The 27,435-nt window shown below is 48.7% G+C and overlaps 1 protein-coding gene across 1 annotated transcript in view; it reads left to right on the forward strand.

Moving 5' to 3' along the window:
* Positions 1–25,883, forward strand: part of Thbs4 (thrombospondin 4) — a 44,572-nt gene extending 18,689 nt beyond the window's left edge. Inside the window, exons 5-22 of the mRNA XM_040729030.1 lie at positions 381–463; positions 772–823; positions 1,039–1,241; positions 2,508–2,645; positions 5,761–5,835; positions 8,548–8,700; positions 13,147–13,251; positions 13,487–13,594; positions 13,837–13,996; positions 15,759–15,877; positions 17,178–17,230; positions 19,725–19,918; positions 20,789–20,967; positions 21,956–22,004; positions 22,087–22,283; positions 23,070–23,242; positions 24,966–25,105; positions 25,632–25,883. Coding sequence (XP_040584964.1) covers positions 381–463; positions 772–823; positions 1,039–1,241; positions 2,508–2,645; positions 5,761–5,835; positions 8,548–8,700; positions 13,147–13,251; positions 13,487–13,594; positions 13,837–13,996; positions 15,759–15,877; positions 17,178–17,230; positions 19,725–19,918; positions 20,789–20,967; positions 21,956–22,004; positions 22,087–22,283; positions 23,070–23,242; positions 24,966–25,105; positions 25,632–25,693 — 2,243 coding nt within the window. The 3' untranslated portion in view covers positions 25,694–25,883. The remainder of the gene's footprint in view (positions 1–380; positions 464–771; positions 824–1,038; positions 1,242–2,507; positions 2,646–5,760; positions 5,836–8,547; positions 8,701–13,146; positions 13,252–13,486; positions 13,595–13,836; positions 13,997–15,758; positions 15,878–17,177; positions 17,231–19,724; positions 19,919–20,788; positions 20,968–21,955; positions 22,005–22,086; positions 22,284–23,069; positions 23,243–24,965; positions 25,106–25,631) is intronic.
* Positions 25,884–27,435: the final 1,552 nt, after the last annotated feature.

The following is a 27,435-nucleotide window of genomic DNA, read 5'->3' on the forward strand; positions in this document are numbered from 1 at the left end:
CAGCAGTGTCAGTTGCATTATTTTGTTAAATGAATTACATTACCCTAAATTGAATTCAGATACGTAAGTGTTTAATAATCTAATAACAGTGATTGTTTAGGGAGTCGTTTAATTTTGAATCACTTAGAAATGTCATCAGCCAGGGTATGCCTATATTCCCCAGCACTCAGGAGCCTGAGGCAGGAGGATTGCCAGTTTGATACCAGCCTGGCTTGTACAGTAAGACCCTGTCTCAGAAAAGCCATGGACTGGGGAATTAACTTAGTGTAGAGTGAGTGCTTGCAGAGCATGCGCCAGGCAAGCACCAGACCTTTGATCCCTAGTCCTGCAGAACCAAGGGACACTGGCTGAATGGTCCTTACCTTTGGCTGTTCCTGCAGGAGACTTCAATCGACAGTTCTTGGGTCAAATGACACAATTAAACCAACTCCTTGCAGAAGTGAAGGATCTTCTAAGGCAGCAGGTGAGAAACAGAGGCCATCACTAGTCAAGCACTATGCCAGCGACTTTTTGTGCCGTCGGGTGGAATGGGCAGTCCCACACAGGCAGGAAGGGACTTAGCTAGAGCCTGGCCTCACATAGCTCCACACAGCCCATGAGCCCAAGTGAGGGGTCATGCGTGCGGTGAGCCTCTATGGCTGAGGGGGAAGGGGAGCTATCACAAGCTCCTTGAGTGCTGTGGAAACCTTTCTTGGACAGTCATAGAAGGATGCTCTTGTTTTTGGTGTATATCAAGTATGCCTTTGCAATCTTTTCCTTCTGTTTCTAAAGGTCAAGGAAACATCATTTTTGCGAAACACTATTGCTGAATGCCAGGCTTGTGGTAAGTGCTTTTGTGGTGACCGGCTCATTTGGGTGGGGCTGTCCAGACTAACCAGGGATCTAAAGTGAAGCCCCACAATTGCGGCTTCCGGTGGTTCTGCACAAGAATTGGTGCGAAGCAGGGGGACGTTCGTGAGGAAGCCAAATTTCATTTTGTGTCCTACATGGTCCACGTGAATTAATAAACCTGTGGATTGAACTGGTCTTGTTTTCTAGGTCCCCTCAGCTTTCAGTCCCCAACCCCAAACACACTGGTGCCCATAGCGCCTCCAGCACCCCCAACTCGCCCAACGCGCCGGTGTGACTCCAGCCCCTGCTTCCGAGGCGTCCGATGCACCGACACCAGGGATGGCTTCCAGTGTGGACCCTGCCCGGATGGCTACACAGGGAACGGAATCACCTGCTCTGATGTGGATGAGGTATGCTCAGCTGACAGAGTGGGGCTCTCCACGGCTCTTCCTTGCCGCTCTGGAACAAGAAGCTATACTGTGGATTAGAGGCCACCGGAGTTGTCCTCTGGCTCCAAAGAACTGCTTCCTTGTGGATGCTTGGGGTCCCGAGATACAATGAGTGCTATCACAGCACACAGTTGTGGCCATGGTCGTCACTTTTCGCTGTGTTCCAAGCTTGTTTAGTTGACCACTTTGCTGCATTGCTGTAGTTTCTACTTCCCGCTCCAACATCTGTATTTCTTATTTCTCTGAAGCAATCTCTATTAAAAAATTTGCTCCTGAGGAGAATAAGGGCCGGTATAAGGGTCCTTGTCCCAGAAGTTGTGGTAGCTTTCTTTGTGTTTCGTAAAATAAAAGAGCAGAGAGAATGTCACCATGCAGGTGGTACAGGCAGAGCTTTAGAAAGAAACCAACCATCATTCAGTCCCAAGTCTGCTCATGTAGCAGTGTCCGTAGCTGGTAGCAAAGTTTCCAAAGTGTACCTTTCCCTGCACCAGCAAGAAGGCGGCTGGGCAGAGAAGTTGAGGGGAGACGCCTCTCATGTGGGCCCTGCAGGCTCGGATGATCACTCCTGCCCAAGTAGTGTGAAGCTAGACTGGTCTCTAGGAACTCCTGAGTTGGGGGGCTAATACTGCACATGTTCCACAGAACTGTATCTGGTTTTTATCTGTGAGCTGGAATTTTCCTCCTTCTTGAAAGGGCAGGAAATGCTCATGTTTTTTACATCAGTTTAAAAAAAGTCATCAGAACCCATCTTGTGGGCTGCATCTTTTAAGTGGTTTTGGACTGGACAGGGCAGAGAGGCAGGCCCGCCCTAAAGGATGCTATCCAGCTGTAGAAACTCCTGCCCTGCCTCAGTTCACCCAAGGTCTTTCCATGAAAGGGTCCAAGGTGTGCTAGGCATCGTTTGAAAGTCCCCTGATAACTGGTGCAGGGACACAGGCCTTTCACGGGGAATTGTTGGAATGCTGGAGACTTGTGACACCTCGAGGCAGACTGCTTAAAGACTATTTTGATGTTGACAAAGCATTGTCTGTGAACATAGTGAACAGCTCACACTGGGGGAATCAGGGATTCAACAGGTAACTACGAAATTGAAAATTTTAATTTCCAGTTGTCATGGTTTTTTGCCCCCAGCATATAAAGGAATAAATAAGCATTTGCAAATAGACTATGGAAAGTCCCAAGTTATTTTCCCCACGGAACTAAAGATTGAATGTCTTCTTTCCCCAGTGCAAATACCACCCCTGCTATCCAGGTGTGCGATGTGTGAACTTGGCTCCAGGCTACAGATGCGATGCCTGCCCAGTAGGCTTCACGGGGCCCATGGTGCAGGGCGTTGGGGTCAACTTTGCTAAGACAAACAAGCAGGTGAGCAGAAACGGTGATTTATTCATCTCTCATTCCAGGCAGTTCCCGTTTCTCAGCAGAGCGCTTTCCCACCTTGAGCAGGGCCTGGTGGCACATCCAGGTATACAGCTGGCCAACAGGGAAGGTTTCTGACTCATTTCTGGGGACACATGCCCCTAAAGTCTAGAAAGACAAAGCTGTTAAATTTGAGATAATAGAGTATTGCTAGGAAAGCAGTAAGTGTGGAATAGCAGATTGCAGTATGACTCCAAGCTTCCTTTGTTGATAGCCTTTGGACCTGCGGAATAAGCTGAGAACTGGAGAGGCAAATAAAAGCTTGGCGAAATTAGATCACTTTGCAGGGCCGTTGTTGCCAATCAGAAGCTGCTTTAAGATGAGACGGTTTGAAGAGTCGAGATAATCCCCCGAGGAAGCCTACCCTTTTTCTTACATAAGCTATAAATTGCCGGAAAGCACCTCAGTACTTTGTGACAGTCTCCATTTATCTCCAAATGTTCTACTCTATCTGGTCATTATTTAACTGACTGACTGTGAAATGCTTTTTGATGTTTTTGGCCCTTAAAAATGGTTGGTCTATAAATATATTTTACTACCTTAGGGAAATGATTAGCTTTGATGAAGGGCAGGGGGTCATTATTTCCTTGCTGCTTATCAAAGGGTTCTGCAGGGCATCATTTTTCAGACTAGAAAAAGAAAGCAAACTGGACACAGGAATGACAAGGAGCCAAAAGGATAATGAGCCAAGTTTTGCCTCTCTTCTAAGAACAAAATCTCTCAGACTAAGCCAAGGAAAATAGACAAAATTCCATATAAAATGCTTGATATAAGCTAGTAAGGGACACTTCCCAGGAGATACATGAATGTGACTATATATGTGAATCCCTAACCCTAACTATGTGTGTGTATGAAGGAGTCGCTCTGCTAAAATTTTATGACAGGTTTTAATGGATTGCCAAATTCAGTAGCAATCAAAGAAGGTGTTTCTAGGGCTATAAGGAACGTTAGTGCCACACTCACCAGCTCATGGACATGAGGACAACAGTTGTGAGGTTTAGGAGATTTAGTCTGTATGTATTTATCCTATGTAAAGCTAGGATCCCTAAAGAATGTCCCTCTGTGACGAAGAGCTAGAAAAACATCAGTAGCTCAAAGGAGCAAGGAAATTTGACTCCAGCTTTGGGACATGGTTGATAACAGGGAGAATTGCCTGAGATGAAGTACAGCACCAAGTTCTACACCATTTACAGTTAGAAACTCCAAGTCTGTGCTACCAGTAAAACAGCTATTGGCATAAAACATTGTTATTAGCATAAAACATAGCTATTAGCATAAAATCTTCCTAAAGCAGTAATAACACAGAGCTGTGGCCAATCAAAGACACACCAAAGTGTGCAGATGCCCAATATCAGGGCCAGTGGAATTTTGCCCACTGGCAAAATAGGGGCTGCTATGAAGAAACTGTGATGTGGAAACATGATAAACATAAAATGAATATAAAGGATCCGTGCTGTGATGAAAAAAAAGGGTACCGTTTGAAGAAAATAGAAAATAGTATCCAAATAAAACTAATATCAATGTGTGTATACGTGGTTTCAAGGCTGATCAGTCTACACTGGACAATCAATAATGGGGCTCATACCTGGGAGAAGCTAATTCACCTTCTCCAGAAGTCAGCAGTGGCCTGGAGTTCTCGGTCTAGGGGTAGGACCCCATGGAATTTCACCTTCTCTAGAAGTCAAACAGTGGCCTGGAGTTCTCGGTCTAGGGGTAGGACCCCATGGAATTTCACCTTCTCTAGAAGTCAAACAGTGGCCTGGAGTTCTCGGTCTAGGGGTAGGACCCCATGGAATTTCACCTTCTCTAGAAGTCAGCAGTGGCCTGGAGTTCTCGGTCTAGGGTAGGACCCCATGGAATTTCACCTTCTCTAGAAGTCAGCAGTGGCCTGGAGTTCTCGGTCTAGGGTAGGACCCCATGGAATTTCACCTTCTCTAGAAGTCAAACAGTGGCCTGGAGTTCTCGGTCTAGGGGTAGGACCCCATGGAATTTCACCTTCTCTAGAAGTCAAACAGTGGCCTGGAGTTCTCGGTCTAAGGGAGGACCCCATGGAATTTCCTCCTTCCATGTTAGTACAGACATCGGCACTGCTATAGCTTTGGTCTTGTCCATGCAGCCATTCCTAGGAGAAACTGTTTCCACAGAGGACTTCCTAGTGTTCTGGCTCTTACCATAGTTCCATTCCCTCTTCTCAAATGTCCTCTGAACCAGGTTTAGGAGTCATTTATGTAACTTACGCATACACACACACATATGTGCATATAACACATACAATCAAAGAAAAAGAGGCGATCAGTTTGCGAGTAAGGGGCAGGGGAAGAGTTCAAGGAAGGGTGCCTTACAGGGGCTAGATGAAGGAAAGGAAGGGGAAGTGATGTCATTCTATTTAAGTTAAAAACATTTAAAAAGAAATAAACAAAATGCTCACTAAAAAATCTTTTTTTTAGGAAAGGGAAAAGAGCATTACCAATTAAAAGTATAACCACTGAACTTAATAGCTCAATAGACGACACATGTATGAAAATGTCACAATGAGACACATTATTATGAGTAATTAATATATGGTTAAAAACAGTTTTTTAAAACTCAGTTAGTGGGTGAATCAGATTAGATCCCTCTAAGAAGCTGAGAGGTGATCCTGAGGACACCTCCAGAATTTAGCAGATACATAAAACAAGAGAGAGGGCAGGGGCCAAAAGAAACAATTGATCTGATGGTGGGTCCAAAGGACTAGAAGCTAAGAACTTTCCAGAACTGAAGAAAGAGGAGCCCTCAGAAGTGTGTTGGGTACCTATCAGTCAGGGAGGAGAGGAAAGGCTTTCCTGATGTGAATAGGAACACATAAGTTATGCATGTCATCTTCTCTGAATGGCTCTAACTGTGTGAGGACAATCAGCGTCTGCAACTAGATTAGATGCACAAATCCTAGAGGGCTAAAATAATTTTCAGCTAACATTCTACCTGAAATTCCGTGTCTTCATCCAAACGTGGCAGGATGGGAAAACTCAGTTGCGTCTGTTTAAGCTTCGGGTCTGAGATGTCGTCAAACTTTCATGCCTAGGTGTGCACAGATGTTGACGAGTGTCGGCATGGAAATGGAGCGTGTGTTCTGAATTCTATCTGCATCAACACTTTGGTAAGTATTTCTCATAGCTCTCCTATCAAAGCAGAACGAGGTTCAGAAGCAGGTGGGTGTGTGTGGATCCTAACTCCAAACACACATAGCATATGCACATATAACATTTGATTGGCAGAATGAGGACACAAGTCTGTGCGGAAAGCCTGTTTACTGTATTAGTTATTTCATAATTCACTTTTGTATTAAAAAGCCAAGTTCTCTGTTCTTTGTCAAAGCATTCTGTTCGTTGACAGTTCCCATTTTCATCACTGGTCGAAAGTGCAGTTAAGGAAGGAAAAGCTCCTTTGGGCTCCTAGTCCACTGTGGCAGGGAAGGCATGTTGGTGATAAAGGGTCTTCTGGAGTGTGGCGTCACTATGTTCCCATAGGCAGGAGGCAAAGCTGGAAGAATGTTGTCCTCTCGCCACAATCCCCTGAAGCTCAGATGGGGGCTTCCTTCCTTAGACACTTCTGGAAACTCTTCACACTATTCACCAAGACCTGGGTTCTTAGGGAATCCCAAAGCCAGTGACACTGATGGTGAAGAGCATCGTGGTCCCCAACTGAAGAGTCTATTAGGTTCTGTTAATGGCTCAGTGTTTTACTGGTGACTGTGGGAATGTCAAACAGTCGTTTTTACTTTTTTTTAAGAAAACTTTTCAGAAAGCCATTTGCATTTCATTTAAATGCTAGCACTTAGGGAAGTCTGTAATTTAAATACTCCGACATGGTCTTTATTTTGGGAGTTCCTACTAACTGTGTGAAGATAAAAGATGGGGCAGAGTGGAATAATAGCAAAAGCTCTGATGCCTCTCAGTCACCATAGCTTTTACGCAAAGACTTGTTTCAAGCCCACCATAGTTCTATGGGAAAGCTGTTTACCTCCCATCTCATTTCCTTGCAAATGAAAGTCCTTTATAAATATCATCATATCCTTTAGTTCTCAGAGGAGTAGGCAGTAGTATGTGATGCCCAGTTTATGGATTAAAAGACTGCAGTGCAGGGACATTGTGTAATTAGGCTGAGACCACACATCTCCTTAGGACTCTTCCCAGTCTTGCTGCCTGCCGAGCCTGAGGCTTTCACCATTATGCATTATGCTATGACCGCTCGGGAACATAACAGCACTTATGCTTTTTAGCCTTTTCAAGGACAAATAGATTTGGGAAACCTTGGTATAAAGGTAATTACAGAAGCCACCCAGAGAGAGGAAAACCAGGCAATGGATAGAACTCCAGGGAGCCCCAAGATGAAGGAGTAGGCAAGAGAAAAAGAGCGGAAGCTGTGAAAAGGAAGGAGTTGACAGTGGATAGCCAACGAACTGACAGATGATCTTAAAAATCACTGGCAAAGAACATTGGCATTGGCAGGCAAGAGGTCCACAGTTACGAAAATCATCCGACTGTAACTTAAGTCAATCAGTATTGCTCTGTGAATGAATACTCTCTGCCATGCAAACGTGGCGAGCATACTTAACAAGTGATGTACTACATCTGTAAAAACACTGGAAACAAAAGGGGGCCGTCACTCCACCCGTAATACCAGCACTCAGGTGGCTGAGGCAGCAAGTTCACCCCAAATCCAAGACAGGTCTGTGACACCTAGTGAGTTCCAGGCAAGCCTGGGCTATGAAGTGATACTTTACCTAAAAACAAAACAAAGAAAGGTCATTACAACGAGGTGGTAGCTGTGTTACGTGAATTATCTGTGGTAATCATGTCACAATTTAGGTATCATCACGCTGAATAGTTTAAGAATGTCCAATTTCTGGGCCAGTGACATGGCTTGGCAGGTAAAGGGGCTTGCTGCCAAGCCTGACATCCTGTGTTCAATTCCTGGTCAAAGGAGAAAACTGACCCCCACGAGTTGTCCTTTGACTTCCACACACGATTCACACACCTATACCCATCCTAAACCCCTCCCCAAAAAAACCCACAAATATACATATAATTTTCTGGGTGAATCTAATAATGAAAACATCTAATTAAAATAAAACACTCTGAGGGGCTGAAAAATGTCTCAGCAGTTAAGAGCACTGCTGCTCCTGCAGAGGACTGGGGTTCATTCCCAGCCCCCACATGGAGGCTCACCATCTGTAACTCCAGTTCCAGAGGACCCGACACCCTCTTCTGGCCTCCAGAGGCGCCAGGCATGCGTGTGGTGCACGTACAAATATGCAGGCAAAATGTCCATACGCAGGAGACAAATCAGTGAATGTTAAAGACAACTCTAAGAACCCTCTGCATGGATACTTTAACTTTCAGAAAAGTTAAAGTCCTCCCTAGCCTGGGAAGAGCTCTGAGGAGTCACAGCTTCTCTGTTTCTTCCCAGGGTAACGGTCAGAGCTTCTCAGGGAGTGCAGTCACCGTGCCTCCGTGTGTATAAAAGCCAAAGGAACTGTTATTTCAACCCAACTGTTTAAGCAGGCCATTTCCCAATCCCCAGAATAATCTTCGTTCTACCTCCCAGGACCTCGCTGAGCTAACCCCCTTACCCGCACGCGCGGTGGAGCTGGTTCATGAGAACACCGCGGATACCATCCGGCCTTCCCCAGCTTCAGTCCTAGTTCTCTAATGGCCGCGTCCAGTTGCAGCTTCCCGCCCGCGTGCAGGTTCACCAGCGTGCGCAGGAGGCTGTGAGACGCGCATGCGAGCGAGCGGAGAGCTGCGGGTCACTGTGCTCATCCTCGTTGCCCAACTCTGGCTTATCATCCCATCTCTGTCCCTTGTAGGGATCTTATCGCTGTGGACCTTGCAAACCAGGGTACACTGGGGACCAGACGAGGGGGTGCAAGACCGAAAGAAACTGCAGGAACCCGGAGCTGAACCCGTGCAGTGTGAATGCACAGTGCGTTGAAGAGAGACAGGGGGACGTGACGTGTGTGGTAAGCTCGCCATTCACTTGACTGGTTTCCTCTTCCTTTTAAGCACAACCCTCCCCAGTTTCTACTCGCTTCCGGGTCAACGCGTGCCAAAACTTAGAAGCCGTAACCCATATCAGCGCAGAATATATAATTCAGTTAGGTTTCTGAGTGACAGTCGGAGGCCCATCCGACCTTGATCTCCCCCTTCTCTACCTCTTAGCTGAGGAGCAACCAGCAGCTTGGGCACCTGGATGGTGGGACCTCTATGCGACACCACGCCCTATGGCCTTCTGTGGAAAATTTTGCCTAAAATGCCGACAGCCAAGAGGCGAGAGTCCCCTTCCCTCTCCTCCTGCTCCCCCCCCCTCCCCCGTATTTATACTTTAGGGCATACTTACTGTCATTCATAGCTGTCCTCACCCTTTAGATGTCCAGTGTTACTGTGACCTCATACTCTGGGGGAGTGCAAAGGCAAATGAGAGGACAAGTAGAAACTGGGACATCCATCACCCACGGGTGGGCGGCACCTTACCTGGGCCCTCTCCGCCCTGCTGTAGGCACAGCTCCGTGAGTGGTCAGCCTTTCTCTGGGTTCCCAGCTCTGGTGCCCTGCTCTTAGCTCAGTCCTCAGGGACCTCAGGCGCTAGCATCTCGGCTGCTGCTTGCTCTTTCTCTGCTGTGGAGCTCCGCTCCAGGCTCTCAGTAGGAGAGCTTCTGCCTGGAGTCCCGCATCCATGGTGAGCCCATCTAAGGAGCATGAAAATCTCCCCTCCAGGGACAGGGGCAGATGTGGTGGCACACGTCTGTAATGCCAGCACTCGGGAGGCAGAGGCAGGCAGATCTCTGCCAATTTAACACCAGCCTGGTCTACACAGACTCCTATGTCATAGAGAGTTAGTTCCAGGCCAGCCAGAGCTGCACAGTGAGTCCCTGTTTAAAAAATAATAATAATTTTTTAAATTCCTCTTCACATTCCTCAAATTTACACTTCTTTATCTTTCTGACTGGAAACTTTCCTCAGCCGTCCTATTACTTTTCAAATCAGAAAATAAGATTGGAAAGTTAAAAAAAAAGGTATAATAAAGTCAGCCTTTCATTGCCGTACGAGTGTTCCAGAGCAAGGTCCAGAGAATGGGCTGTGTCAGAGAAAGAAAAAGAGCCAAGCTTTCCCCTAATCCTGATGGCTGGGCACAATATTGCACATATGTACTTTGTTTTAAAGTCATTGAAAAGCAAGTGTATATCTGTGCTTAAATTCTCATTTTCTATGAGCAAATTGATGGCCCCTCCGGGATGGTGGGTGATGGGGCTCTTAATATGTTTTTGAATTTGTAATAAGGCACAACGACAGATGGTAAAGGATTAATAAACTCGGTGTGACTGCTAAAATAATTTAATCTGCCAGAAAATGGCTCATTAAAAATGTATTTGTTCCTAGAGGAAATTTTTTCCTCATTAAAATGAGTGGAGGACGGGACCCACAGCTCAACTTTCCGGGCCTTACAAAGGCAATGCGGAAGCCCTTGAGTGGGATGGGGCTCTGGGAAGAGGCCTTTGGTATCGGGGGTGGGGCTGACTCAGGCTGTGCAGGGGGAGCAGAGGAGGGGGACAGGTAGGGGCTGCCAGCACCAGGAATGTTATTGGAGGGGAAACGCCTCATTGCCGGGACATTTCCCAGAGACTTGTCCCCTGCTGCTGGTCTTGACTCCTGAGCTTTGTCTCCTCTGCTGTCAGTTCTGGTCCCAGGAACACTTTTCCTTCCCTGCACTGGTGGCTTCCAGGCTTTCTGCACTCAGTCTGCTCTCTTCCTCTTCCTGCCCCCTCCACCCTGCACCTTCACCCCCACCCCCACTCCCCACACAGGAGCTGATTCTCGGGCCGCCTCACACCCGACAGCTTTTAGGAAGGGTTCCCTCAGTCTCGGTGAGTCAGACATCCTGTCTCTGGGGCACCTTGGATATATGAGGGAGAGCTTAAAAATGTACATTAACCAAACACAGGGGTAGAAGTTGGAAGGGGACAGGCTTGAGGTTAATGCTCCCGACTCTGAGAGCCTGGACAAGGCCAGCACTGGCCCAGGTTGAGCTCGTGTGACTCTTGCATAAAAGGGACAATCATGACCTTGCAGTGTCTTCTTAAGGACTGGAGAAAATGACTGGGAAAATCCACTTTAGAAAAATGGTTGGCAGATAGGCTAGAGCAATGACTCAGCAGATAAAGGTACGTTCCACCAACCACACACACACACACACCACACAGACACACACATACACACACACCACACACACACTCACACACTCTCTCACACACACACACTCACACACAAACACACAAACACACACACACACACACACACACACATACACACACTTGTAATTTTCTGTCCCTTTCAGGCAACACTGTAAATGTAACTTTAAAAACTGAAACAAAATTATTGTTGCTTCCCTCCTGATCTGCTGGTGGTGAGGGTTACTGTTGGCCTTCTGCACCCCAACGATGTTCAAGGGGACATGTCAGAGGGGAAGGTACACAGAGCCAGCACTGACCACACCAGTGGGAACCATCTGTGTTCTGAGAAAGGGACATGAACAGAGATAAAGCACCTTAAAGTTTCCCTCTTGGGGTGGAAACTGGCCCAAAAGCACTAACTCAGATACAAGCCTGTGGCTCACAAGTGATAAACACTGCAGTCGCCCGCCCGCTTGGCCTTGACTTCAGGGGAGAGGAGATGATTTGGACAGTCGTGGGAAGAACACTTTGATCACAAACCCAAATTAGGGACACCTTCAGAACAGGAAGGATGGCTCAGTCCTTCAGAGTCCCCTCGCTGTTTCAGAAGACCTGAGTTTCAGCACCTGCGTGTGGCTCACCTCCCCGTAACTACAGTTCCAAGTGATCCAATGCGCTCCTCTAGCTCTAAAGGCGCCTGTACATACTCTCAGGTGCACACCTGCACCCATTAAATTACTAAATAAATGATTGCACCCAGTACTCCATAAGCTAAACTAGTACATTCTCAGAAGGACAAATGTACCAAAATGATCTGAGGCACCACTGTCAGCCGTAGCAAAAGTGTTAGAAACCTGACACCCCAGTAGAAAACCAATTGAGGCAATATAGGCATGCTCAGTGCAGCCTTATCTGTAATAGATCTGTGGCCACTAAAAGGATACCATGAATGTGCATGGAGAGATACAGAGAAACCACCGAAATAAAATGTCACCTTATTTTTTAAGATGCATTAGAGTATATACACCTAACGGTATACAGACAGCTGAATGGGAGGACAAAAGAGGACTGTGCATCTGCTTGTCTGTCCACAGACGGTCTCTGAGCGTGTACACGAGAGTGGATGCCTTTGTTTGTTTGAGCCACAGAAGCTGGAATGAAGGCTCCCCATCTATCTCCCTTTAAGCTTTGGAGTTTAGAATCATTAAGTTTATTATTATACAACTGAAGATGGAGGTTTCTGTCCTACCTGGTCCCACAGCCATTCGATCCCAAATAAACACACAGAGGCTTATATTAATTGTAAGCTGATTGGCCAATGGCTTGGGCTTCTTATTTACTAGCTCTATCTTAATTATTAACCAATTTCTATTAATACTATGTATTGCCATGAGGCTGTGGCTTAATCATGTTACTCCTTCAGTGACTACTCCAGCATGTTACTCCTTCAGTGACTACATGGCATCTCCCTCTAGTGACTCACTCTCTCCTTCCTCTTCCCAGCATTCTCCTGTCTGGTAGCCCCACCTATACTTCCTGCCTGGCTACTGGCCATTCAGCGTTTTATTAAACCAATAAGAGAAATATATATTCACAGCATACCGAAGGACATCCCCCATCATACAACTATAAATTGTTTTTGTATTTTTCTTGTTTTGTTAGTTTGTATGTGTGTGGGGGGGAATGGTTCACGTGCACACAAATGAGGCTAGAAGTTTCCCTCTGTTGCTCTCCACCATATCTTTTTGAAGCAGAGTGTCTGCTGAATCTTGGGCTCACTGATTACGTAGGACTATCTGGTCAACAGGCTCTAGGGAGGTTCTGGGTGCCACCTCTACAGCACTGGAATTACAGACATGAGCCTAGCCTTTCCATGGGTGCCGGGGACCCAAAATCAGGTCCTTGTGTTTGTACAAACACCTTACTGAGACTGAGGCATCTTCCTGCCATTGTTTGGTTTGTGGGAGACAGAACCTCAAATAGCCCAGGCTGACTTTTAACTCTTTCACTGTTTATGGAGGATGACCTTGAACAGAGTCTAATCCCCCTGCCTCTATCTCCCAGTTACAGGCCTGGTCCAGCATGCTTAGCACAACTGAATTGTCAAATCACATCCACACTGGATGTGAGGCTCCTGGACCTTCCCCCTGGGGAATGGTCACAGGGGCAGGGACCAAGTTGGTCACCTGTGTCCTTGGGGGCTGTTTTCCCAGGCCTTTAACAGACTCTCTCTTTGCAGTGTGGTGTTGGTTGGGCTGGTGACGGCTACGTCTGTGGAAAGGATATAGACATTGACAGTTACCCTGATGAAGAACTGCCATGTTCTGCCAGGAATTGCAAGAAGGTAAGTAGAACAAGCATGGAAAAAATACCCTGTGGACTTCCAAGGCCATGTCTTATATGCTTTGGGAAGGTCCCGCTGCTTCAACCTAAAAATTCTGAAGTAGCTGCATCTCAAATGAAGCAAACAAAACAGCCACTGGCCAAGCAAGGCAGCCACACTGAGTCTTGAGGTCAGAAATACTTTTTGACATGAGACAAGGAGATAGTACATGACTCTGAGCTACTTCCCCTATCAGGATAACTGCAAGTATGTGCCAAACTCTGGCCAGGAAGATGCAGATGGAGACGGCATTGGAGATGCGTGTGATGAGGATGCTGATGGAGACGGGATCCTGAATGAGCAGGTACCAGCTTTGTGGGGAGGGCGTACACACTGCAGCACACCGGGGATTGTGGAAGTGAGACTGTGAAATCAGTCACTGACATCACTCACCTCAAACCTTTTGTCTCCGTGACCACGTTCCCACAGCACTGCAGCTTGTCCTCTGAGAGTCACAAGTGTTTAAAATATAAAACATGCAGGCTTGGGAAGCCACAACAGTGAGGCAGGTATGAGTAAGTGCCTAAACGCTTTCTCCCCATTTAGGACAACTGTGTCCTGACTCACAATATAGACCAAAGGAACAGTGATAAAGATATCTTTGGGGATGCCTGTGACAACTGCCAGACTGTCCTGAATAATGACCAGAAGGATACTGACGGGGACGGAACGGGAGACGCATGTGATGACGACATGGATGGAGATGGTAGGTTTGTTTTGTGCGGTCTTTTATTTGGAGTTCCTTTTGACCTCACCATAGTGGGAACAGATGTGCTGACTCAGTGATCACTCTGACCTATGTCTGGTAGCCCAGTAACCCTGGATGTTTCTGGTGCCTTATACCATTAGCAGGAACCCTGAGAGAGCACTTTCTACTAGTGTCTTGTCAGAGCTATCTATAGGGCATCTGCCTTCATGGCTCCTCCCTGACTCCCTGACTTCCCCACACCTCTACTTCCCTATTCCCCCACTCCTAAACATAGAAGTGAACTGGGAATGGAGAACTCAGTAGGGTCTGTTACGGAATATTACTTTAACTGAGTAAAGGTGCGTTACATTTGTTTAACTATGTAAAGATGTGCTGCTTTTGTTCCATACCGCCTGCCTAAGAACCTGATTGGTCTAATGAAAAGTCAAATGGCCAGTAGCTGAGCAGTAGAGGGATAGGTGGGGCTGGTGGGCAGAGAGAACAAGTAGGAGGAGGAGTCTAGGCTCCAGAGAGAAAAGTGGATGAGGGAGAGACAGAGAGAGAGAGGGGGGAGGGAGGGAGGGAGAGAGAGAGACAGAGACAGAGACAGAGAGGGAGGGAGGGAGGGAGGGAGGGAGGGAGGGAGGGAGGGAGGGAGGGAGGGAGGGAGGGAGGGAGGGAGAAGCCCCAGGTCAGCCAGCCAGGCAGCTGCCAGACTGACAGACAAGGAGGAAGCAGGAAAGTAGGACATACAGAATGAAAGAAAGGTAAAATGCCCCGAGGCAAAATGTAGATGAAAAGACACAGGTTAGTGTAAGTTATAAGAGCTAGTGGGACAAGCTTAAACTAAGATGGAGTGTTCACAACTAATAATAAACCTCTGTGTCATGATTTGGGGCCTGGGGGTTCCAGAAAGCAGGCTACAAGGGTCAGACACTATACCCTGGGGACAGGCTTCTCCTGAATGCAGACCAGGAAGATGTAGCCAGCCCCTGCCTGCTCTGGGCAGGGCTGGGATGTCACGGTGGCTGCACTGCCCAGCTCTGGGACTCTACCATGAGGACTCTGTGAGGTTCATGTCATGGGCAGCTCTGAAGCCTCATAGAGCTTGAGGAAGGACATTGTATTCAATATGGTGTCCATAGCATATGAAACTATCATTTAAAGGGAGCCTATGATCTGAGTTTCTGCAAACATACCACACCACTGGAGGAACCTCCTTTTAAAAATGCTACTCCCTCAAACACACACAAAAATTCACTCCTCCAGAATATACACACCTCCCCTAAAGCACAGTGAGCTAAAGTGTCAACCTCACACAGTGATATGCTGATAAACCCATTCAACAAAGTACCCTAACCTGTGGCATTTGTTCATAGCTACAATATAACTCCCTTCACTGAAATTGGGAAACAGGGATTCAATAGGCCGCGGCCCAACTCCTGTACCTCACTGCCCAGAGGCCTTTTGTCTCCTTTCAAATTTAGGCCCCCTTCTGTGGGTCAGCCCACCCAGTCACGGCCTCCATCTCTGCTGCCACAGCCCTTAACATCTTAGACAGGTTAGAGTTCGTCGGATGGCTGCCTTGGAGAGCTGTTCATGTCTGAGTCTCACAGAGCCTTTCTTTGACGTCACCTCCAGATACTACTAAAGACGGCAATGTAACAATGGCCCAGCAGGAGCATGTGACCATAACTGGCTTCTCAGCCGCTAGAAGTCTCTATGTTCTGCCCTTTTGTATGGCAGTCTCCTGACCCACGGAGGCATTCTTTTCTTGCAGGAATAAGAAACATCTTGGACAACTGCCCCAGAGTTCCCAACCGTGACCAGCGGGATCGGGATGGTGATGGTGTCGGAGATGCTTGTGACAGCTGTCCTGATGTCAGTAACCCTAACCAGGTTAGTAAGACAGGGTTCACACTGTAGACTGAGTTCCCTTATGGAAAGATTCACTAAAGATCAACATCTGGAAAAACCCAGCCAAGCTGTTGGCCAGTTCTTTGCTTTTGAATCAAGAGGAGAAATGATGCACATTAGGCCTGGGAATGATGGGACTGAAATGACCCACGTGAGATAGTTATTGACAATCGCACTGATTATGCCAATGGAAAAGGTTTAAGTCATTTTCATTGATGGCCAGACCAAGAGCAGGCTTGTGCCTCTGAAAAGTCTTTTGGTGTCCAGACTTAGGGATACAGAGTTTTAAAGACAAAACCACCAAGACCATAATTTCCATAAAAGTTAGGTGAGGGTCAGTGTAACCTTGAACTGTTCATTCCTGACTGAGCATGGTAGTTATTTTAAACATAACTTGTCAGTTATTTTTTTACTCATATTTTTCTCGTTATTTTAGTTTAATTATTTTGGTTAATATGTCTGGACCATGGCCAAGGATGTAGAAGCCCCAAATGTGTTGCCAAGGCAGATGTGCCTGTTGAGAGAAGGGAGGTAGAGGGCTGAGAACTGTCTAAGCACACACAGTGGGGTCAGAACAAGATGGCATTCCCTGAGTCAGGACAGAAACAAGTGACACCCATGGGAATCACCTCACAACCACACAACACTGATGGCATTAATAGCATGGCCTTAATGTTGTCCAAACAGGTTTCTACTGTCGAGAAAATAGAAACACGGACACCAGCCTAATCACATGCCCCTGTAGTTTCTAAGTCTGTGTATGGACATTGCACACTAAGTGGCAGATTAAGATGTGTTTTTCCCCCTTCCCATACACCTGCTGCTTGGATCTCTGGGCATGCTGAGCAGTCTGTTTCTGAAGCCCTGAAAAAGAAAGAGAGTCCTTGCTACCCACTGTGCCTCACTCCTCATCCTGTCTCAACTCCAAAGTGCAGACGCAACATAGAGTCAATGTGCTTTGACCCATGCCTGTGTCTGGCTCCCTTCAGCTGAGCCAGAGCATCCTGTCTCTGCTCGCCACTGTGCTACCCAGAGCCCTTCCCAAGCAGCTCAGCTGGTGTGTGGGCAGCCCCTCCACGAAGCTTGATATTTTAGAAGGCTCTTTTGAAAATTCAGCATTGTGCCTACACCAATATGGTGTTGTCCTTTTGCAGTTTTATAGCACCCTGGTACCCAAGAAACAATTCCTGAAACCCAGTGATGATGGGCCCGGCCTGCCCCCTCAGAAATAGTTCATACATGCAGGCCCAGTGGTAAATGACATGTTCTGTTCTCTTTGCAGTCGGATGTGGATAATGATCTGGTTGGGGACTCCTGTGACACCAACCAGGACAGGTATGGCATGCCTCGCAGCCGCAAGGGAGCCGGGGGGGGGATCCGAGAGTGGGAATTGTCAGTTTTTTGCTGGCATTTGCTCTAGGATCTCTGGACGCATCGGGTTGCTGGGAGACAGAGGCTCCTCCTTTGCTCCAGGTCACTGTATCTCCCTGAAAGTACACTGTAGGGAGCAGGGGTTTCAACCAGATGCCATTCATGACCTAACCTCTCTCTATGTCTCCCTTTCCTTTCCTATAAAACCGGGAGTGACTGTAGACATAGAGCCCATAGGCTGCTATGGAAATGAGTTAACCTGAGAAAGCTGCCCTTTGTGGTTTCTGTTATAAAGGTAGCACTCAACAGATTTTAGCCCTTCCATTATCACTTCCGGACAAGTGCGTCACCACCCCAAACAGAGGGGCCTGCTGAGACATCGTTGTTGTTTATTGTCCTTGGTGTCTCTTCTGTCTCATTGAGAGGAATCATTATTCTATGGGGAGTATTTTTCCATTCTTCATAGCCCAACATGGAGTCCTACATGAAGACCAGGGGGAGCAGGGGACAGTGCTTAGTGATAAAACGTTTGCCTGGCGTGTGCAAGGCCAGGAGTGCACTTCTCAGAACCTCAGAGAAGACAGAAAAGGAGGCTGAGCGGAGCCGGTGCTGTGGGAGGGAAAAGCGCAGCTAAGTGCCACTCAGCTGTAGGTGTCTGCACCCCCAGGTGCTGGCCCCTCCTCTCCGTGGGACCTGGGGGAATTTGCATTCCGTTACTGGGGGTTTAACCAGGGTCTTGCCCCTGCTAGCAAAGGGCTCTACCACCTAGCTGCATGCCACCCCCTCCCTCCTGGGGTGATTCCTGGAAAGACGGTCAGGACAAGTCTGAACGGGTCAGGATTCCCCAACGGCAAAGCAGGGCAGCATGGGCTTCTTCTAGTAGCTGGACCACAGACTGGCTGGTCGTGGAGAGTCGGTTCCGTCCCTCAGGACGGCTTCCGTGAGGCCCCATCTTCCTCATGCTGCGTCCTCACTGCCGCATGCATCCCTGTCAAGTGAACTCAGGTGTTTCCTCGATCCCTCAGATGTTTGTCACTTCATCGGAACAGTGAATACCCAAAACAATACAGGGGAAGCCCCAGCATAGGACCATCCCTAGGGCAACTTGCAGAAGATGGTGGCTGTTTCTGCAGCACGGGAGGGGTGGCCAGTGACACAGTCGACATTGTCGGTCTGTCTCTCAGAGTAGAAGCTGGGGCTGGCACCCTGACAGCTGCCCTAAATGATGTGCTGTGTGCATCAAGAATGTTCCCAGTGGCGGGTCACCATGTACTCTGATTACCGTCTATAGAAATGTCTAAAATAGCCTATCCCGCCAGCCTCTAGTTACTCGCCTGAAACAAATGACTCATTCTCCCATGTTTTAATTCCCATGAACTTGAGGCACACCGGGAGGGGCTAGGAGCTGCTTGTGTCTCCACAGAGGTAGCAGGGCTCTGTGGATTGTTCTGACCCATCCACGGTGCTCTAGTGCTATGAGTGCAGAAACCCAGCTTCCTCAGCCGCAGTAGTCCAGTGTGCATGGTGAACTCAGCCTCTCTGGGGTCCTTCCACCCTCTGTGTGAAAAGAGGGCAGAGTCCCTCTGTGTCCTCTCCTAAAGGCTGTAAGAGCAGTTTCTAGGCCAAGACAGGCCTTGAGTGGAGCAGAGTGAAGGGAGTCCATTCTGATCCCTCGTAGCCACAGAAGGTCCCAGAAGACTCGGAGGGTCCCCCCAGAGACAGAGCAGTTGTACCATCCCCCACACTGCCACCCACCACCCCTCCCACCCACCCTCACCCCATGGCCCTTCATCCTAGAAAGAGGAAAAGTCGGGTGACAGAGAGTGAGCTTCCTGGGATGTCCTTTAGACCAGCCCCGGGATACACTCGCTTCTGGGGAAAGAGTGACCCTCTCCTCCACCACCCTCCCCAGGCACTCAAGTCTGAGTCCTCTCTGGGTTACCAGATGGGAATCATGAAAATCAACGCAACAGAAAACACCAGAGGGTTTGGTGCCTAGAGCCAGGTGCCTAGGGTGGGCCTTTTACAGGTGTTACAATTGAGTCATTGGGTCTCCAAGTTGCACCCCGGCCCTGTGCTTCCCGCTGTCTTATAGATGAAGACTGTGGATCTCTCAGGTCTAGCATGCCTGAGGTCACTGCTCACCAATGCCTGAGCAAGAGCTCACACGTGTCTCCACGTCTCTTGCCTTCACACTTCCTTGGAGTGAGGTGTCATCGAGCAGCCCTTAGAGACGACAGCAGGCCGAGTCACATATCACAGAAATAGACTCTTATCTTCAAACAGGAAGTGGCTGGCTTCTTTCAGGAGACTGGGGAAGCAGGGAAGTTGTTTCTGAGGCTGCCTTATCAGAGAAAGGTCTGATAGGGTCTGATTAACCCAGCCTCTGAGAGCTCATCCAGACTCCTCCCTGGGAAGAGAGGCTCCAATCTCTACTAAATATAATCTTCCTCTGCAGTGACGGGGATGGCCACCAGGACAGCACGGACAACTGCCCCACCGTCATTAACAGTGCCCAGCTGGACACCGATAAGGATGGAATTGGCGATGAATGTGATGATGACGATGACAATGATGGCATCCCAGACCTGGTGCCCCCTGGCCCAGACAACTGCCGGCTGGTTCCCAACCCAGCCCAGGAAGATAGCAACAGTAAGCATGAGCAGCCCAGGGCTGCCTGGGCCACACGCACCTCTAGACTCCCTGCAGCCACAGGAAGGAATGCACACTTCCCCGGGGCATCCTCAGCTTTCCCACTGCCCACCAGTTCCACTTCAAATCCGGCTCGTGTAGACAGCAGTCTGCGCCTGGGTCAGAGCTCACCAGCCTTGCTGCTTCCTGAGCAGTCCTGGGAGGAGGTCCCATAGAACACGGCACAGCCACGTGCTACAGCTCGGTCCCCAAAGACCCTCAGCACAGCTCTGGTCTTGCTTGCCTCTGTCCCTGGGAGCCAGGAAAGGAGTCATACAGAGAGAAACACACAAGCTCACACGCCCATGAGGACGGGGCAGCTAAGGACCCGTGTGCAGCAGGCAAGCTGGGAAATGAGACAGGTAGAGGGGACTCATCCTAGCAAAGCAAATGCAATGTCTCCACGGTTGTGCCAGCTGAGCAGAAGGCACCTGTGGGTCGCATTCAGCTTAGGGGACACCAAAGTTAGTCTTATAGGTATTCCGGTGGTAATAATTCCTCGGTTTGTGCACCTGTTAGACATTTGTCCCATGTAAGGTCCGGCTTAAGATCTACCAGGTGGTGAACCTAGCTGTATGGAAGCTTTCTGGGAAAGAGCAGGGGCAGCCTTCTAGACTGATGTTACAGGAAACTCCGGGTGGTTTCTGAGTGGCCTAACTGGCTGTCACGAGGGCTCCACAAATGCACTCCCTCTCCTGACTCTCAAAAAAAACCCTGGCCTGGACGTGGGATCTCGGGTTTGTCTGTCACCTGCCCAGGCCCCTTCTCCACCGAGGAGGTAGGTCTCAGTATCATTGCACTCCTGCCTCCTCCCTCCCTCCCTCCACTCAGGTGATGGAGTAGGGGATATCTGTGAAGCTGACTTCGACCAGGACCAGGTCATCGATCGCATTGACGTCTGCCCTGAGAATGCAGAGATCACCCTGACTGACTTCAGGGCTTACCAGACTGTGGTCCTGGACCCTGAAGGGGATGCGCAGATCGACCCCAACTGGGTGGTCCTGAACCAGGTACATAGCACGTTACAGGTTGGTGGCGGTTCTACTCAGCCTTTCTGCCAGGGCCATCCTGAGAGTGGTGAGCAGCATGTGGAGGGCACCGACGGCCAAGTGGCTCTGTGGTTTTGGCGTCCTGTCGGCCTGTGGCACTCTACTTTTGTGGGATACAGAATTGACTCTCCCCAAGACTTTTGTGGCTGCTCATGGTGGCACCTCAGCAAGTGGCTGAGATGGCTGGAGTTAGAGTCTCCTCAGCAATGTGACCCATAAGCTAGGCTCCCCATCTGTCCGACAGACTGCCTCCTGCATGTGCCACCAACTGTGCCACTGAAGTTGGCACGGGGGCTAATAGAGTTTGCAGAGTCTCAAAGCACATCTCATTGGTCCTCGTTTCATTCGGACCAAAGAAACCTAGGGGAGAAAGAGTTTCTTTTCGATCACAATTCCAAGTTATAGTCCATTGCTGTAGGGAAGTTGAGGCAGGAACTTGAAGTAGCTAGTTGGATCACATCCAAAGTCAAGCGCTGAGAGGAATGTCCCCATGCCTGGTCTCAGCTCCCTTTCTCCACCCACATAGTCCTAGACCAAGGCCAGCAAGTGGTGCTACCCACAGAGGATTGAGTCACCCACATCAACTAACCAAGACAATTTCCCCCATGGGTATGACACAGGACACCCTAACCTAGGTGGTCCATTGCTGGGTGGCTCTTCCAGGTGATTCTACGTTGTGTTAAGTACAACAAAAGCACAAACGTCCATCAGAGTGTATGTTACATGTCCCCTACCTAGCTCAGCAATTATTACATCAACTTATGTGACAGTATGAGCACTGAGCTTTCTTTAAACCTTCTTGCACCCCTTCAAGTTGATATCAAACAGAACAGGGTGTCAGATACTGGCTACACACAGACACTATACACAGCCTGTGGGCCCTCCCGGGTTGCCCCCAGTTCTGTCAGCCCCCTCAAGGTTGTCTGAATGCCCTGTCCTCTCTCCACAGGGCATGGAAATTGTACAGACCATGAACAGTGACCCTGGCCTAGCAGTGGGTACGTCCTGGCCTCTGCCTGTGTGGGTAGCACTCTGCCAGCTGTTCGCGTGGCCTTTTCTAATTGCATCTGAACTCCACAGGGTACACGGCGTTTAACGGTGTTGACTTTGAAGGGACCTTCCACGTAAATACCCAGACAGATGACGATTATGCTGGATTTATTTTTGGTTACCAAGACAGCTCCAGCTTCTACGTGGTCATGTGGAAGCAGACGGAGCAGACATACTGGCAGGCAACACCGTTCCGTGCAGTAGCAGAACCTGGAATTCAGCTCAAGGTATTGGCGGTTCTGATTCCCAAGTCTGCATTTCTTCTAGGCCCTTCACCTTCCTTTCAATTTAGAGTTCTCCAAAAAGGCACTAAGTTAATCTGAGAAATGGACATAATCGTGCTGATGCTGAGCTCAGGGAGCCTAAGGAGTCTTTTGTTCCTTCCATTGAACCAGCTACCTTCCAACCTGTGTGACCCTCATGCTGGAAGTGTCAGACTGAGGTCAAGGAGAGGGAGGGTTAGTGTGGTTCTCAACCTTCCTAATGCTGAGACCCTTGAATACAGTCCCACATGCTTTGGTGACCCCTAACCGTAAAATTATTTTTGTTGCTACTTCCTAACTGTGATTTTGCTACTGTTATGAATTGTAATGTAAATATTTTTGGAGATAGAGGTTTACTGAGGGGGTCACAACCCACAGGTTGAGAACATACTTCTGGAAGAGCACGTTAGAAGCTAGCCAATGTATTTAATCAAAGGGATGGACTATATAGGAACGACAGGCTACGTCTGACACTTCAGCCAGGACAGATGGCGTGATTTCACAGTCAGACATTCAGTGGGAGCCCTCAGTGGGCGAACACACAGAGCCTTAGACTTGTATCAAGAACAATATGTAGTTAATAGCACAGTATTACCCACTGCTGAATTCCACAGGCCTAGGGCCAGGTCAGTAGAGGTGACATTTAAAGTTTATGCTTTTGCCAGTGTAAAACTGCGGTCTGGCAGTGGGCATGGACTCACCTCCATGTTGGCCTCAGACCTGAAACATCTCACTCATGTCTTCATCCAGGCTGTAAAGTCTAAAACTGGCCCAGGGGAACATCTCCGCAACTCCCTGTGGCACACGGGGGACACCAGCGACCAGGTCAGGCTGCTGTGGAAGGACTCCAGGAATGTGGGCTGGAAGGACAAGGTGTCCTACCGCTGGTTCCTGCAGCACAGGCCCCAGGTGGGCTACATCAGGTAAGCTGAGGGCCCTCCTGCCATGGATGGAGAGGGAGGCACTCAGGCCGCTCTACAAGCCAGAGCCTCTTCTAGGAGCCCTGCCCTGTGGACTATCAGAGGCTGGGACTGCTTGGGGAGGGGTAGGGTGAAGACACTGGGCTTAACGGCTCCCTGGGACAGGAGAGCCAAGCTGCAGAGAAGAGGGTGCTTCAGGGGGACGTTGTGGCCGTGGATGTGCTCTTCGGAAAGTGTGGGAGAAGCTCTGATGAGTGGGACAGGAAAGAGGACATGTAACTGAGATGGTACCCAGATGCTCCCAAGACCCCTCTGGGCCTCAGGCAATCCCTCATGCATAGTCCCCACCGACTGCAGAGCTCTCACAGTCTGTCCCCTCTCCTGGGTCATATGTTCCAAAGGGCAGCACCTATGGTTTGCCCGGCATACATTGTGCACAGCGTGAACTGCCCATCACGTACGTCATGTCACTGATGTGATGACCCCATTTCTTTATAGGATTATTTTTTTAAACTAGTCTTGGGAGTTACAGAGGCTTAGAGCTGCATCTGTGAAATGCAGTCAGTCTCCACGCCCTAGACTTGCAAAGCTGGTGTGTTGTGTTTAGGGGAATATGGACTGCTGCTTCCCAGCCCGGGCAGGCAGGTTCTGGGTGGTCTGAGCACCCAGTGAGAACAAAGTGGGGAGAGGTAATCCATCTTCTGTCCTTTGTGGTCGTGTGTCACATGTCTCTGCTTGTGTCACAGGAGGACCGGGCTTGATCATGTTGTCATCTGACTGAGCTCAGTGTGCCTCTTCTGTCCCAAACTGAGACCGTAGAAAATATGACCTATCTATGTATATAATCTTAGAAAAATCCACCTGAACCCTAAAACTGCAAGGAAATGAGAATTGATTACTATACAACAAAATAGGAAATGTCTGGGCACGGCTACCCCAGAGGACAAAGGAAGCAGCCAATTGGAACCACGCCTAGCACATGAATGTGGCGTTCAAACACAGAGTAATGAGTAGGAGAATTAAATATTACAATGGTGTTGCCAATGCTGATATGTGAACCAGTTCTTAATTTCTGAACAAGACAATGCTCGGGCAATTCTCGGTTTACCCTGGGAAATTGAGTGTAACTTTAAGTAGAAGAGCCTGATGCTCGGAGGTAAACCACAGTTCCCTCCCCCAGACCCAGCTCAGCGGCAGGCTCCGCACCTCCCCACGTGCCAGGGGGTACCCTACAAGGGTATGGAGTGCAGGACAAGCTTTGGCTACCCACTCCGGGATATCGTAAGACACAGAGGGGCTTCTGTCACTCATTGCTACTATGACAACTGAAATCACCCCCACAGCTGCCTAAAGCTGCTTATGGGGTGCTGTCTCAGTGAGAATTGAGGCTCTGAGGGTCAACCCAGTGAAATCGGCTAGACCTGCGGAGGAGCAGACTTAAGTCACAAAACAGTGAAGCCACAAAACCTCTTGTTCGTGATGTCAGCGTTTTCTTTTTAATGCACCAGGAAGCACCTATCAAGGTTACTGTGCCCCTGGCATTATGCTGGGCCTGTTGGAGACAAGTTAGGGAGACATGGACACTTGGTTCCTGTCCTGGGGGCTTCTCATCTCAGTAGGGGGAACCAGCAAGAGTCAGTGGAAAACGACATGTCTAAGTAAGAGGCAAGTATGTAAGTGAGCAGTGGAACCCCGTCCTCACCACGGGCGTCTGTGCTGTCTGCAGGGTGCGGTTTTATGAAGGCTCGGAGTTGGTGGCTGACTCTGGGGTCACCATAGACACCACCATGCGTGGAGGTCGGCTCGGTGTGTTCTGCTTCTCTCAAGAAAACATCATCTGGTCCAACCTCAAGTACCGCTGCAATGGTAACCTTCACGCTTATTTCCTCCCAGCACCACCGGGAGTGACCAAGAGAGACCCGCACCTTAATTCTGTAGCAACATCCTTCCCCCACAGCTCACCCCAAGGGCTCCTTGAAACCTGATGCTCCTTGCATAGTTTAAGCTAAAGGCAGAGCCAGGCTTTCCTGTTTCCCAAATGTGAAAATTGAAACCCATAGAGTTTAACTGCATGGTTTAGAGTTAGGGGTTCGGTGCGAAATTTATTCAGTTTAATTTACAGGCAGCCTTTCTTTTCATAAAGCTCAAACATAATCATAGACTGAAAAGGCACTCTGCCGGCTAATTTTCCTCAGGCCTATGAATAAGCACTGCTGGGCCGTAAGCCAGCAGTATACAACAAAGGCAGCCTGAAGGAGAAAATGCCTGCAAGCCTGTGGGATTCTTGGGCGAGCTGACAGTGCCCCCTGCAGGAGGCCTGTGTAGCATGTAGTGAGCCGTGATTGAGGGGTGGAAGGCTGCTCATTGACCACCGCCCTTACTCTTGTTGCAGACACCATACCCGAGGACTTCCAGGAGTTCCAGACCCAGAGTTTCGACCGCTTGGATAATTAAGCGAGTTTCGACCGCTTGGATAATTAAGCCGAAGAAGGAATCTCACAACTGCTTTGTCAAACGCTAAAAGCATTACCTTTTTAAACTCCCATCATCCTCTTTATATTGCGGTGCCTTTTCTAATACCAGCCCCAAAACATCAAAACTTTTTATACAGATGTGGAAATAAAGAAGAGAAGATTTCTAGTAACCACGAAACTCACTGGTCCCTGATGTGAGCGCAGGCTTTGATGGCGTGTGCTGTGGTCAGGGAGCCCCGGTAAACTGGTGGAGCTTTTCTCGTTGCTACTTCCCTCTTGCTCACCTGAGTACGTAGTGTGCGTCTCTGAGCGTGTGTGTGATTGGGACGACTGGGCAGAAAGGTCTTTCCTGGGGTGACTCTGTGTAGTGCCACTAAAACCTCTTTTCTGCTCAGCTAGGGACTTCCTCATTCTGGGAAAGAGCACCCTCCCTAGTCATCCAGAGGGGGTCACATTCTGAGAAACCAGAGATTTGCTCTGATGTATGTATGTATGTGTGTATGTATGTATTATGTATGTAGGTACATATGTATGTACGTACGTATGTATATACCCTCCCCTCACCCTTTCTTTCTGTCACCACCTCCCACAGACACTAACTCACATATTTGGCTCCCTCTAGTGTCCTGTGAGTCCAATGGAGGGGGAAAAAAAGGATCTTGCCATTGTAGTCAGGGTCCCTTAGTACCAGGCATGAAGTAAGTAGTCAACACACATTTACGGGGTCAGTAAATGGCTGCCTCCTGAGTAACAAGAACAGTGGGGTGTAGATGGGTCAGGTGAGCCCTCCTACAGCCCCCAAAGCCACTCGGAATCTGCGCTCAAATGACAGCAGTGCCAGTTGCTGTGTGTACGAGGCAGAAGCTCGCCTTATCCAGCTGGCTGTACTAGCTGTCCTTACTTACTCGTTGTCAGTCAAAGATACACAGAAATTTTACAAATCCCTCTGAAATTTAATCCAAGGAAGTTTGGCAACTTGTTTTTTTATTTTTTGTTTTTTTTTTTTAGATGAGGTCTCATGTAGACCAAACTGGCCTCAAACTCTCCATATAACCAAAGATAACCGTGAGCTTTTGGTCCTCCCAAGTGCCGGGCCACACGCATATGTTATCTCATCTGGTTTCATATGGTGCTAGGGTCTGAACTCCAGGCAGGCACTCTACCAACTGAGCTACACCCCAGCTCAGCAATATAGTTTTCATCTCCTCTTCTCTGGGTGAAATACACCTACAGACCTTTCTCAGTTACCAACCCCCTGGGAGGGGGAGGGGCTGATGGCTCCCTCTTTCACAGCTCACTCAAAGGTAGTTTCTGAGCCCTCAGATCCTTCAAGAGTCCCAGGGTGCTCTTGGTTTTCCACTCCGTGGTCTGGGTAGATTACCCAGATGATCTTTCCCTGGACCTCTTGGTGTTTTATGAGCACTGTGAAGAAGGTTACTAATCCTCTTCTGGAGAAATATTTCTGATCACTGAAGTCTACCAAGTCATGTTCACAAAAACGGTCACCTGCGAGGCAAGTGTGTCAGCTGATCAGATCTGGGGAGTCCAGGTGTCACCTTCGCCCATCCCCCAGCTCTTACGTTGCTCCCACGCCTCTTCTGGGGTGCTCCCTCAGCCTTGGTTGGGGGTGGGGAGTGATACAGATGTCCCAAATGGTCACTTATCTCAGCGCTTTGAGCAGCTGAGTCTCTGCTTTAACTGCTGCTCACTACAGCTGGAGCC

The sequence above is a fragment of the Mesocricetus auratus genome, unplaced genomic scaffold (assembly GCF_017639785.1).
Source record: "Mesocricetus auratus isolate SY011 unplaced genomic scaffold, BCM_Maur_2.0 Super-Scaffold_100020, whole genome shotgun sequence".
NCBI lineage: Eukaryota > Metazoa > Chordata > Mammalia > Rodentia > Cricetidae > Mesocricetus > Mesocricetus auratus.